The 13,402-nt window shown below is 40.7% G+C and overlaps 1 protein-coding gene across 5 annotated transcripts in view; it reads right to left on the minus strand.

The window, feature by feature from the left end:
- Positions 1–13,347, minus strand: part of MAST2 (microtubule associated serine/threonine kinase 2) — a 181,568-nt gene extending 168,221 nt beyond the window's left edge. For all 5 annotated transcript variants that reach the window (XM_057390560.1, XM_057390558.1, XM_057390559.1 and 2 more), the window contains exon 1: positions 13,162–13,347. In XM_057390560.1, coding sequence (XP_057246543.1) covers positions 13,162–13,329 — 168 coding nt within the window. In that variant the 5' untranslated portion in view covers positions 13,330–13,347. The remainder of the gene's footprint in view (positions 1–13,161) is intronic.
- Positions 13,348–13,402: the final 55 nt, after the last annotated feature.

Below are 13,402 nucleotides of genomic sequence, written 5' to 3' on the forward strand. Positions count from 1 at the left end.
TACTACAATTACACTTTGAGACAGACTAGAATGGGAACTGCTCATGGAACCAGGCAAGCAGCAGAAACAGCTGCATTTTAATCTGTGCAAGCAAAGAAATCTGTGATTTCGTATTGGCTACAAAAAGGAGACYCACCAGAGCATTCTGCAGGGCACCTTGATTCCCTCCAACACTGATGCTCGCTTTGGAGCTTTCAGACCTCCAAATATTGATTTTGTGCACATTACATTGTCTCACTGTCTCTTGCACAGGGAAAGAACTAACCAACATAAAATGCCTACCTATACCCATGTAAATTCTGTTTRATGGCCATTAAAATGCTACAATCTAGTTAATTTTCATTTGGAATGTAAACTCTCTGGTTTTTTAAGGACAGAGATTAACAAAACCTAGCGATAAGTTTTGAGTTCATTCGATTTACACAAACAAYTGCTTCATAGCAAAAGAACCAGGAAGAAAGTTCCACCTGATTTTATACATTTCAGACAGGAACCTCCTGATCCAAAACAATATATTTTTCTATGTCTAAGGAGCAAATAAAACATATTTAAAATTAAAATACTAGCTGAAAATACGAAGTTCGACAAGTGAACAATAAAATGTGTGTGCTGTGTAAAAATTACTTATTTAATAATAATAATAATAAATGTTTTACAAAAAGCACTTTCCAAAAAAAATGTTAGGATTCATTAAGTTTGSAGTACAATCTCAAATAAAAGAATCTATTGGCCCAGTACAAGATACTGCCTTTAAAGAACTGTCCCKATACTAAGGGGGCCAGAGGCAAGAAATCCATGCCCAACTGCTATTCCAAGGCTTGTTTTAAATGAAGCTGCATACAAGGAAAATAAAAAAGTAACCCATAAACTGAACTTTGGTGGAGAATCACTCAGAATCACCCCATAGCTCAAGGGGTTTTTCTATTTTCTATTAGATATTCAATGGCTATGACTTACAGATGTGTAATACAATTTTAAGACTTGATGGTAACTGTTAAAGTTCACTTGAATAGCAAATATTGCACAAAGTATGAAACCAGAAAACACAACAGATATCCACATTAGCAGCACTGATTTTTTTTTTGCCCAGGATGCTTTTTTTGTATCAAAGATATGATCTATTCAAACAGTAGCAGTGGTGGAACCATCTGTAGTTAGACCAAGATCACAGGCAAAATAAAATATAACAAAAACTAATGGACTGATAAGAGTTAGAACACTGTTTGTCCATATGCATGACAAAGAGAGACAAAACCAGCTTAATCTGGTGTAACCATCACTGAGGAAGATCTCTATTTGCAGCATTCAAAAAAAAATAAAAACTCTGTGGAAGTTCCAATGCTTTGGCATCAATATTTTTGTTTCCATGAACCATCTGCAACCTTCTCACTTCCTACCACAAATGAGATAAGCAGATCGATYCAGAGCCAAAAATAAGAAGCACTTGTGTGAAGCTTTCCTGAGAACAAATTTTCCTTTAAACTCAACAGCAGATTTGCCTATGGAAAAAAAAATATCATTTTATTATAAAACTGTAAATAAAATTACCAGTGGCTTTTGACCTAAATGAAATTAAGTCAGCCTTTGGAAACACAATAAATGCCTAGACCTTAGCTTCTCTTAACAGAACTCCCATTAAATGGCAGTCAAAGATAAATCTATTCCACAATTCTTATTAATGTCTGTACAAAGAAATGGAGACTCTATAATCTGGACAAAAGCTTCTCCTCACCAAGSAGTGTCATACAGTTCTGTCACAAAGGAACAAAAGCCAAAATTTTTTCAAGGACAAGACATATTTCTTCCCTTCTGCCTGAGAACAAAAACAATGCCCAARTGTTAGGTTTACGAACACCACTCTGCCTTGAGCTCAAACAAARACTGGAGTCAGCAGACACTTCTGCTAAAGTGTCTGCTAAACTGGCAAAACAACACTGTAAACAGATTCTCCTCTGTCCTAARAACAGGGATTAAAGTAAATGTCAAAGAATATACAAGTAACTAAATGAATGCATAATTTAACTTTCAGGTTCATATTTTGGCCATCTTCATACTGCAAGGCCCAGTTTAAGTAAATTAATTTAAGGACATGGCTGTTCCTAATGTGTCACTGCATCCATCTATGCCTGGATATTTAAACATCTAAATGCCTTCAGTCACTGCAGTAACCGTACAACTCATTYATAAGCTTTTCTCTAAAACAATAATTATAATTTATTTATTTGTTCTCTGATCTTTTGATGCTGTCCAGAATACTTGACATCAGTTTTGACTGCCTCATTTCCTTCTAAAGATCTTTACTAAGGCTCCATATTAAAATGTTATTTTTATTATAATAAAACGCTTGTAAATACACTAAATATTGAAGGGTGTGATTTTAGCAACTAATAAACTCATTTCAATTACTAGGCCTTCCATTTTTGAGATGTTATTTCCTTGCTCTGGGGCATTATAAAAGCTCCTTTACAATAAAACAGGAGCACGACACAGTCATAAGAAGAGCTGCTGTTAGTCCTCAGTGAACAGAAGACATGCAACAATCAGATTAACAGATCAAACAYCAAAGAAACATTGCTAGACATGACATTATTTCACTGTCTATCAGTGCATTTTTTTCCAAGTAGCACCACAYGTCTACATTACATACTCTTGTCCAGTTTGGTCTTTCCTAGAGTTTAACACTTTGCTTGCATTAGTGAAGTTGGATTCTCTGAAAGYTGCATTTAAGACAAAGGTAGTTTTGTCATTTGTGTACCTGCTTTGTAAGAACAAATTGTTTTTTAAGAAAGAGTGTACAGAAAAGCAATTTGACGATTCTGAGCTGTGTGCTCTTCAATGCAAAGAGAAGCAAACCCCTAGCTTAATACTTGGGATATCTGAAAATCATAAAAAGAGACAGTCTTGAAAACCTGGAACCACGCTTAAACCATTTGCAGAGTCTAATTCAGGTGTTTGTGCAGTCCTTCTGCACGTGGGTGACCCTGAGTGGGATGAAAAGAACCTGCAGAGGCAGCAGCACCAAGTTCCCATTATAGTACCAGAAAGGCATATTAGAAAACTAATATATTAGAAAACTAGGGGTTTTAAATTGTTATTACTGAGCTCAAAGCATGACAGCTGTATTTTCAAAGGGTAAAAGGAAAACAGGCTTGAGCATCAATTAATCAATCTGACAAGTACTGCATTTCATAAAAGTCTTCAAGCTTCCTGAAAAGCAGCTGTAATGTTTTCTCAAGTTTTCATCCCACAGACTGAATTCCCCTCACTCCTTGGGGGATGTACTCTTCCCACTTCATTTTTGTTGGTCTGGATTTAAAAAAAAACACAATAAAGTATCTCAAGTTTGGGTCTAACTGCACACATAATTTAGTCTTTAGCAAAAACACCTTCCATATGCTGCAGGCCAGTATTTGTTTACCATCGTAACCTTTCTGTACTTTCTCTTCCATCCTGAAAKACAATCTGCTCTGTGAACTCTTCAATCAAATCCCATAGGGGAAATCCAACATGGGGGTGGCAGGACCTACAATCAATTACAGTTTTTTAATCCTGTCTTGCTAGCAGCTAACATATCCAAGTGATAAACACACTCGGTGTGTCTTGAGCTAATTTCCACAAAACAGCTCACAGTCACTACAAGAAGTTAGGACTAACTGAATAAGCCCCACAGAAGCAAAAACTTCACTAGAAATCTGTCCTGAAYGGATTGCTGGGTGTTGGGACAATGAGCAGATACTGGAAGTTGCATTCCAGAAATGCACTGAAAATCAGCTTCTTAYAATTCTTGCTAAGTATTTTCACTATTAGTTGAATTAGCTGATATGYCAAACACCAACAAAAAGTTTCAGAACACAGCATGAGTCAGCAAATGTCAAGACAAAAATCATCCAAGTGTCAATCAATTGATTAACTAATTAACTTATTTTGGTTACAAACAGCTGAGAATGTTTATGGTGAATTACTTGTCACACCATATAACACAAAACATTAGAGAAAATGTCTCTATACAGACAGCTCATGAGGACACGTGTGGGCTGAAACTAAATCAGAAATTACGCTTCAAAAATTCTTACACTGCCCACAGTCCAACCTCAACGGTGCCATCTGCTTCTGGAAATTTAAACACATACATGGAGTGTTCTGAATCACTGTCTTGCTTTTACATTCATGAAAATCCTGACCAACTACAAGGTTTTAGAACATGTTTTATTGGTAGGAGTGTTTACTATATGTGTAATGAAAATAAAGCTATTTACTACACAACCCCAAGAGCAAAGACAATATTTTTTCCTGGAAAGAAACACAGCATCATCCTATTTTCCATGTATATAATGGGCTCCACTAATACTAGAGCAATTTCAAATAGGAAAAAAAACTGTAAGCTAGACAACCAGAATTCCAAACTAACGCTACCCTATCAGTCTTGAACCCTCTTCCCTCACTGCATTGTAACATGTATTTATAACAGAACATTTGAAAATAACTTCTGACGATTACTAGATTTAGGGTTCAAGGGATCTAAGCAGTAAGTTAAATAAAAAACTCAGGGAAAAAAAAAACAAAACCCACAGCTTAGAGGAAAAGCAAATTAAAAAGTTCCAAAACCGGTTTCAAAGGCAGTTTTTTGAGTGTCCAGTTTCTTCCTTCAAAGAACAGCATTTTCACCAGGCTTCAAACAGCACTACATGACTACAAAAACACACTAACCACAGCACATCATTATTTGATGTGGAAATGAAATCACTGAGACTCTATATGACCTGGCCATTTATCTATTGTGGTTTTTGAGAAACAAAGTCTTGCTGGGTGATAAAGCATTTTGGTTTAGCCTCAAATAGCTCACCAACCTGGTGGTCTTCACTGCTTCATTAGCTTCAGCTGCTCAGCTTCCAAGAATAAGAATTAAATAGGACTTTGAGAAAACTTTTATTTTAAATAAATGCCTATCATCATATCTACAATAATCCACTGCATTTCTTATAAGCACTAAAGCCATGTTGGCTTAGGGCAGGCAGCATGGGCAACAAAAAACATCTATCAGAGACAAAAAAAKAATTGCCCCTTCTAGAGACTCTTAAGAACTACCTTGACAGGCAGGACAACATTCACACTCWGTGCTGCAAGAAGGCAGATGAGCTTGCTCAATAAATCAGCTGCTAGGTGCAACTTCAATAACACATACCCATTCTTCCAACACAATACACTTGGAAATTACTTGGTTTACCCAAGCATCCACTCAGGAATATATCCAAAATCTTTGAGTGTTCTGTAGCTGCCTAATCCTAGGCTTGGTCAGTACCCCACTATTACCTTCAAGWGCTCTGTAATGAACAGTAAGTGGCAGCAGAAGCCTTCCCCTTATGGCTAATAATTATTCTAAAGACAAGCAGTGCCACACCAAACCCAGGCACTTCTGACAGAATTCCCTTGGTACCTTCACWTCTATGCTGCTTTTGGACAAGAAATGCAGTTCACTGCAGCTCTCCACTGCCTGTTTAGCTATTCCAATATGCAAGATATGAAATTAATGCTGCTAATACACAGTTCATGCTCTTACTCTTCACTTATGACAGGAAATCGAAATCTCACATAAGTGAGCTGAATCATCCAAGCTGCTGATGCAATGCCTACCTAGTTATTGATTTACACAAAAGAGGTTTGTCCATTAATACTCAACTTTGAGAGAAGTGATGATTCTATTTTCTCAGGCCACAGAAGTGCCACCAGCCCTCTGGTGCCACTTTGCTGTAATCTAACAAGCCCACTGCAAAATCAGTGTGGATTTATCCGCGTCTGGATTTATCTTTTGGCTCAATYCTATTATTATCATCTAATAAGCACATTACAGAATTGATCCCTTGTCTCTATTGCCTTTTGCTTGCTTTTAGATGACTCTTCCCCTCAGTCACTTTTTCAGCACCCCATCCTTTTAAACATTAGTATGAGCACACAAGTCAACTCAGAGGAACAGGTCGCCAGGAGCTCCCATTTCTGCTCAATGAGGACACAGAAAGGCAAAACTGTGGCTAAKGAAGAAGCCAGGCAGAAGCAGCCCTGATTCTTCAACAAGAATCAGCTTATGGCAGGCAGTGAACCACACCTATGGGGACACTGAGAGGTTTGTTCTTCCTGATCCCTTTTCCCGCCTCCTCAGAAAAAGGACAGAGAAGAAGGCAAAGACAGAACCACAGATGTCATAAGGGAACAGCTGATTCCTCCACAGTTACACCCAGGCTTCCTCATTACCTTTATTTCTCCACAGAGAAGGGGATAAACTTCAGAAAATCAAGTTCTGAGGATAAGTAAAAATGCCTGCCAGTCAGCCATGCACTCTGGACTGTGRTTTACCATACTAGAAGCTCCATAGGCTGGAATTGGGCACTTTCTTATTAGAAAACAACACTTATTTTTTGCTCTCTTCCTGTCATAAGAAAGAGAGCCAAACAGTAACAAAGGAAGAAGAGAAAAGGARGTCTGAGGTCTGCAAACAGTAACTGAGTTTTAATTGGCAAGTCACAACCACAGCTTGTAATTTAGGAATCTTTACCAATGTCCTCCTTAGGAACTTTCTTTAGCTCCCTTGACAAAAGAGGCACAGGACAGAATTACCCTAAAATCAACCCTAAACGTCACAGAACAGGTKGCAATAAGCATCTATGTAAACAGATGGTTCCTGATCTTCTAGAAGTTAGCAGCACTCCATCCCTCCTTTGAYAAGAAGGGGCAATGACATTTACAGAACATACTTGGCTATGATCAGTCTATACTTGGCATTTATGGATTCTGTAACGTGAATAGTAAAAACTACACTTGATTGCAAATGCAATCTGCATTGCTAGCAATAGGTCCATTTGATTGTTTGCTTGAATTTTGAAAATAAACTTCCATCTTCTTCAGATTAAGTTTCATCCCTGCTTGTAGGTTTTGACATGAAGTTATAAAAAGCAGCTTTGAGTGTTGWGAGCTGTTACTCACAGGCTCCATGGTGAGGGGAGCTGCACAGAGCTGTGATCAGCAACCTGAGAGTCAGAGCTGAGGAGAAAACTCAGAAGCAAAGTGCCAACTGAACTCCAAAAGCTTTATTCTTCACTTGTCAATCAAAAGGGAAGACTCATGGTAGAAATAACCAAAAACCAAACTGTTCTGCAGTCTAAATACAGAGCTCATCACAACAGAGGTACTGCCTTTACTAGCACTGATGTCACCTTGAGGGAAAGAAAAAACTTATTATGTTTGAAGCACAGAAGTTCTAATTAGGAAAAAAAGAAAGATCTCTTCAGTTTCCAGGCTTGCCACGCAGCAAGGAAAGCATGGTAACAGCTTCTCTGCAGCTGTGGAGACAAAATAAATCTGAGTAGCACTCTGGGGTTTGGCCAGTTTCTTCCTGCTGGTCACTGACTGCTTTCCAAAAAAGAACAGGGTGAGAAGTCAGTGGAAAAGATCCTCTGCCATTCCTTCCAAGAAAAAAAAAAAGAATCAAAACATAATGACAACATGAAAGTAGTAATAAGTTTTCTAACCTATCGTTTACAAGTAGCTTTGGGCCAATTTGCATGATTTTACTGATAGATGGAGGAGAAATATCCACATATGCATAATGTTACAAAACGCTCTCTCATATGACACACCCAGCTGTGGTAATGCAATCCCAAAATTGTAAAAAGACAGCTATCAAACAGTWGTGAAGGAGGGAGCTTGTCTGCCATCACACCATTCCAGGCTGCTCCCAGAACATTACCTGGGTTTGGCAAACACTCCAAGAACAATCAAGAGGGAAAAGCACAGAGTTCTAGAAGCAAAAGAACTCAGTGTCTTCTGTTCCAACCAAAGCTCAATTTTACATTTCAAATACTTCTACATGGAATAGAGATCAGATAGTAGAGAATTTTTACTGCCTGCTAGCACAAGCATATTCCACAGCTGAAAGTTGGCCATTAGACAAAACAAGCATTGAAATAAKATGTCGTTTAATTTTCTAACAGCCGGAATAATTAAACATTGGCAGAGTTTTCAGAAGAGGTGACAAACACACCGTGATCTGAGGCTAAGATAAGATCAATTTGTAAGAGAGATATTTTAACTCATCTTTCAGGAAAGATCCACAGACTGCACATGAGAGGAAATCACACCGGATAACCTCAGTATCCCATTTTGGCCTTGGGACATAAAGATTGACAAAGTTTAAAAGACAGGTGGAAAAAAAGGAATATTTTTGCTACTCTCAGAAAGCTTCAGCACTACAGTTCCAAGAGACAGTCACTGTTAAATCAGTTGATTTCAAACCAGTTAGCCTGTTCAAAGCTCAGGAAATACTTTCAGATCTCCCTTCTTCAGGTAGGTCAAAATTTCCAGCGGAGGCAGCTSACTGCACTGACTGCCCTACAGAAAGGGCTCCCCAATACAAAACTAAGCTGGACTAAGGAGGTTTTTGGCCTTCTCTGTACTGTGTTTGCAGTTTTCCTGCTGGCATCAGCTGAACATTTCCTATACAACAAACAGACACAGCAGGGGAGCCTTCAGGTTTAGCAACATTTCRGTCCAGCTCTCCATGAGAACCAGCCGAGTTAAACGCGATATACAACAAATGGTCCATMTACCCCCAAATCCTGACTCTATAACTTGCAGTCCTCTACCTGCTCCTTAGACTGCCTTCTGAGATCCTGCTATTGTTTTCCCCTTCATCTCCTCCTAACAAAGCCACAAAGTTGTGGAATCAACTSTTAAATCCTTCCATAGCCACCCACAGCAAGACAGGGAAGCTTGTCAGAAGTGATGGCGTTTGTTTCTGTTCCCTCACCTTGTCACATCTCCAAGCAAGCACTCCTGGGTGGCACTCACTGGTTCCCTGCAGGCCTTTAGAGCAGAAAATGTCACTCAGTGATGCTCAGTGCTCAGTATTCTCTATTTTTACTCTCTGACTCTCAACCTACATCCCACTAGACCTGCCACAATACCTCAGTTTTCCTCACCTCTGTTTATCGTCCCTCTGGTCTCAAGGGAAAACAGCATTTAGGTTTGTTAGGAACACGTTAACACCCACTCCTCATGGAAAAAAACCTACAAAAAATAACAAGGGCATTCCATGCAGACAAGTAAAAGAAAGAATCATGCATTTGCCCCAYTCCAGGGYTCTCCTAGATTATAGCTGATGTCAGGGGTTGTCCTCAGGTGGATTGAGTATAYCTATTAAATAATCTTCACTCCTAACTTTGCATCTATTACATCCCTTAGGGGAAAATGATAAAAAATACATGTATTTTCTTTAGCACGAAGATCCACCTCTTGCAAAGTCTGAGTCATCACTGGATACCAGAGGAAACAGTGAAMTGCTGTTTGCTACCTACCCTCTGCAGAACAACACAGTCTTGTATAATTCCATCATAACCCTCTACAGCCATCTTCTAGAAACTGAAGAATCATTTCTGTGAGGACTTTTGTCTTCTACCTGAAGCAGAAAATGCTAGTAACAGCAACTCTGACAAATATTGGCTATGATCCATGTGAAATCTTTCACTATAAATATAACAATGTTTAAAACTAATTATGTCAGCATGATAAGGAAACAGTGCTYAAAATATGCCTCTGGCTGAGGGTGACTGTCATTCCTAAGTAACAATCACTTTCACCTCAACTTCCCATTTTTCTCCTTCAATGCAGTCAGCAAACTTACAGTGATTAAGCTGCTCCTTCATGGAAATCCAAGTGGGCTGTGTTTGACAAAGACGCCCTCACTCAATGAAACTAAACTGTCATGGGGTAAGAAGGACAATTTAGTCATGAATTAATGACTGATGCACAGGAAATAAGATGGAGCAATTGGCTTTTTTCCCAAAACAGAATGCATCACCAGTGGAGTCTCACAAGGATCCCTTATGGGATCAACACCTTCAATATTTTAAAGCAAAATCTAGCAAAGAAGCTTGACACATGACAGAGTTTGCTGACAATGCTTAAAGTTATCAAAGACTGCAAAAGCAATGGCCCAAGGATCTGAAGAAGACTTTAATGACACTGTTTAAGTGAGCTGTAAAATAGCAGGTAAATGTAAAGTGATGCATAGTATATAAAAAAAACAAAAACTTATGTATGCAATGTCATTTGAATGACAAATGACAAATYCTGAACTAGTTATTACCACTTAGAAGAGTGGCTGGAATTATCACAGTTCCACAGAAGTGCCAATTCACTGCTTAAAGACTGCCAAGAAAATACAGGAAGATTAAAGAGTAAAACCTAATCCGCCATGTAAGTTTACTGGGTGGCATACACTGAAATACTGTAGCTGGTCCTCGATATTGTAACCCAACCCTGTTCCTCAGATTCCTGCATCACTGTCTCCARTCAGGAACACACCTGCAAAAGGTGAAAAGAAGACAGCAAGGACAAKCGAAGAGGTAAAGTCACTCCTTTCTAAAATGCCTCTGGAACAGTCACAAGCAAGGGATGGTAAATAAAAGAAAGAGTCATCAACTCATAAGTCACACAGAATACCATGGATTCTCTTTTTCACAGCCTCTTCCAATACAAGAAGTAAAAAGCRAGGCATGAAACCAAGCAGGCAGAGAATTTAAAAGCAAACAAAAATAAGTGTTTTTCCCACACAAAATGTGTTTAAGCCCTACAACTCAGCCACAGGATGTTGTGGATGCTACAAGCATAAATGGCTTCAAACACTGATTGGACAAATTCATAGAAGAAAAAACCCACTGGGGGCTCTAAAAACAAATATCACCTCCAGTTCCGGAAACCTATGAGCCACAAATTACTGGAGGCTGGGAGAGGCATTTCCTCAATATACACTATACTCTTCTCCAAGCATCTGTTTTTGGCAGCTTGGAGAGGCAGGATACTGGGCGAGAGGGATCTTTAATGTGATCAAGTACAGTCATTTTTACGTTCTTGCGTAACTCAGGAGAAAGCACAAACATTAATCGTATGCATGTCGGAACTATAAGCACAGCAAAGGACCAGATTTTCAAAGGCCTTAAGGTCAGTACAGTGATTAACTGCTGCAGTCACAATTTGATAAGGACTTTTTTCAACACTAGAGTGGCTTAGCCTCTCCCAGCCACAGACTTGTGCAAATGTATGGCAAACAAAGGGATCTGAATTTAATCCAGAATGGTTCACTGCAGCTGTGCACACTGTTGCACTGGCACTGCTGAGGGCATGTTACAGGCTCAGGAACAACAGGGTTACTCAAATCAGAAGTGGCCCCAAAGGAAATACYTGTCAAGCTACAAGCTGGATCTGTGAAAACAGAGTATCTCACTGTCTTTTGCATCACAGAAGGCCTTATTTACCACACGCACACTACCAAAAACCAACATTTAAATAAATGCTGAATTATTGATATTAAAGACAGAAATGCTGTTTGTTACATTTGCCCAGCATATCAATTTATTTGCAGTTGTTTACCACATTTACAAAACCTCAAATGAAAGACAAAAAGGGAGAGGGGATGAGAAGTTTTCTTTAGAAGTTGGGGGGGCATCTCACACATGGCTGAGTAGAAGCTTTCTTAACTTGAGCTGAAAAACTCCTCCATCACACCGAACACCTGCCAGCACACAAAGATCTGTTCTTACAAGTCACATCAGGTCCTAGTCAGAGCACACAAGGTAAACACAAATTGGCACTATCACCCATTAGAAAGCCTTGTGCATCTCAAAAATTGACACTTCCAAATTTGCAGCTTTCCCCGTTGGAGAAAGTGTTGGGGTTGTTTTGGTGAAACTTCCCAAGTGTTCAATACATTATTCAACACAGCGTGTTCTGTATGCGCGATTTGTAAGTTTCCTTCCCAACAACCAAGAACGGAAATAATTTCCTTCAATCTCCATGTCAATATCATAAACAATGTGTCAAAACAGTACAAMMAACACCTCGCTGTTRCATTTGGTAGCCCTACAAATTTGTYCTTTTAATRGAYAGCTGGGAASAYACCGAGTGACCTCTTCTGATTTTAGATTTTTTTTCCTGAATAAAAATTGCAGCATTCCTTAATTGTTTCAAAAAAGAATGAACATCAAAAGCAGCAGCACCTCTTAACCACTTGGCTTAACAAAGCGCCAGAGAATAAAATAATAGAGGTCTCTTCTTCTTCAAGTCTGATAAATGTGTATTCAAGARATATCCACTGGTCAAAGCCAAAATCCAAGGCCCCTATAATCGAAGACCATGTAATGCAGTTTTTCCAGGGAAAAACACCTAAGAAATTATTTTTAAAATAGCATAAACCTGTGCATCTGCAACAGTAACATAAACTTAGGACATCTTTTTGACAAAGAACGTAGTTTTTCTCTTTGCTCCAAAAAAGTGGCAAAACAGAGCAGTGAATTACTGCATCCCCGGAGTCTTCATACTTCTGATACTTTCTCCTTCTCTTCAAATAAGCAAAAAAATAGCATCAGTTGTCACCTATATTTTTCAACTGCAAAGTGTCATCCCCCGTTTTTATCTTTGGCAAAGCTAGGACCATTAAAACAAAGTGTTTGATGAYYCTGAACTTTGATTTAGGATCTCTCSGGTCTCTCATCCTTGTCATCCYAASCACCAATCAGCAGATCCTAYTTTTRTGGCTATGAAAGACAYAGAARTGGACATATKGAACTTACACACCCTCACRYGTAACAAGCCTGTGCATTTTCAAGTCTCTGCAAAGGTACGGTTTGTTTCCTAAATAAACCACGTCTGGAATTAAGACCTAAAAATGCTGGAAAACGCATCATAATTGCCATCACGATTAGGAGTGACCTACAGAGGGTTACTAGAAAGATGTGTTCTGTCATTAGTAACACCAGCCAGAAGAGCACACACCCGATTTCACTGCATCCTTCTCTCCTTCCCCAGCACGCGGGCAGGCTCCCGGCACCGCGGCTCCCGCACCACTCACTCCCGCCACGCCGGCARCACCGGCACGGACACGCCACCGCTCCCACCCCTGGCTCCCGTGGGGGCACCTACCTGCGGGAGCGCACGGAGCGTGCGAGGATGCTCGGAGGCTGCTGCCGCACCGAGCGCCCCGCGCCCCCTCCCCGCGCCCCGTCCCCGCGCCCCTCGGCCGCTCTCCCCCCGGAGCGCCGCGGTCTCGGCCCGGCCCCGCCACGCGGGGCGCGTCTCCATAACAACGGCGACCCCCGCCCCGCGCCCCGGCTTTACCCGCTCCGGCGCCCCCGCGGCCCGGGCGTCCTCCGGCTCCTTCCTGCCGCCGCCCCCCAGCAGGGCGGCTCTGCGCTCCGCCGCGCTGCCGGACACCGCCCGCCCGGGCTCCCTCCGCGCCGGCGGCGGCGGCGCCGCTTTGTCCCCCCGAGAGCGGCCCTTCCTCATCGCGGCGGCGGCTTCTTCTCCTCCTCCTCCTCCTCCTCCTCCTCAGCGGCGGTGGCGGCACGGCCCGGGCCCC

The sequence above is a fragment of the Malurus melanocephalus genome, unplaced genomic scaffold (assembly GCF_030028575.1).
Source record: "Malurus melanocephalus ecotype Western Australia unplaced genomic scaffold, MMel_1.1 scaffold_28, whole genome shotgun sequence".
Taxonomy (NCBI): Eukaryota; Metazoa; Chordata; class Aves; order Passeriformes; family Maluridae; genus Malurus; species Malurus melanocephalus.